Source organism: Octodon degus, unplaced genomic scaffold, assembly GCF_000260255.1.
Source record: "Octodon degus isolate 3935 unplaced genomic scaffold, OctDeg1.0 scaffold00086, whole genome shotgun sequence".
NCBI lineage: Eukaryota > Metazoa > Chordata > Mammalia > Rodentia > Octodontidae > Octodon > Octodon degus.
In genome coordinates this window covers 1,406,326-1,407,222 of record NW_004524662.1, presented here as the reverse complement: position 1 = coordinate 1,407,222, position 897 = coordinate 1,406,326, and the positions used below count along the sequence as shown (strand labels likewise).

The following is an 897-nucleotide window of genomic DNA, read 5'->3' as shown; positions in this document are numbered from 1 at the left end:
CCCTCTCCCTCTCCCTTTCTTTTTTGTACCAGGGATCAAGTTTAGGACCTTGTGCTTGCCAGGCAGGTGCTTAAGGTGAAGCCGTTATTTTCAACAGGGATATTATCTTCATAAAGTGCTTCTGAATTAAGATTGAAAATATTGCTAATATGGGAATTTAGCTATTCATAATTTTAATTATTTAGCTATTTTATTTATGTCTTGTTTTGCCGTTATATTGATATCTGACTTTTAATAAACTATAAGCACAACATAAGTTCTAATAATGAAAGCCTGATGTGATCTTGATTTTAAAATTCTATGAAGTTTGAGTTGATTAAACATTGGATAATTTTAAGGAATTATATAAATCTTATTACATAATACTAACATAGTTATATAAGGAGGGGCCCTTTTTTAACTGAAGGTGTACACTGAAGCCAGGATGATTTACAATGTCTACAAACATTTTCTAATACTTCAGAAAACAAAAATAAAATAAATATGGCAAGCAAAATGTTAATAACTATGGAATCCAGGTAGTAGGTATATGAGTGTTATACTACTTTTCATTTTGTATGTTTGAAATTTCTCTAATAAAAGAGACTGGAGAAAAAGATTATATTGTAAAATCATCTTTGGGTTGCATAGATTCGTTCAAAGTTCCATAAATTTTGTAGAACTGTTGGTGTTATTAAAATGTCTGTTCCTTACTTCTCCTTTGCTCAAAGGCATATTTAAGCAGAGTAGCCTTCTATGGTTTAAAAGGTAGATACTCAAAAGCAATTTTGAATTGTAATGAGGCCATCAGAATTTATCCTCAGAGTGTGCGTGCCTATCTCTACAGAGGAGTTCTGAAATACTACAACAAGGTAAGCTCCTCCTCCTCCTCCTCCTCCTCCTCCTCCTCCTCCTCCT

The 897-nt window shown here is 32.9% G+C and overlaps 1 protein-coding gene across 1 annotated transcript in view; it reads left to right on the top strand.

Annotated features, from left to right (window-relative positions):
* The window catches only part of LOC101577327 (tetratricopeptide repeat protein 6), a 46,127-nt gene that overhangs the window by 15,653 nt on the left and 29,577 nt on the right, over nucleotides 1-897 (top strand). The window contains exon 5 of the mRNA XM_023721820.1: nucleotides 711-851. Within this exon, the coding sequence (XP_023577588.1) occupies nucleotides 711-851 (141 nt within the window). The remainder of the gene's footprint in view (nucleotides 1-710; nucleotides 852-897) is intronic.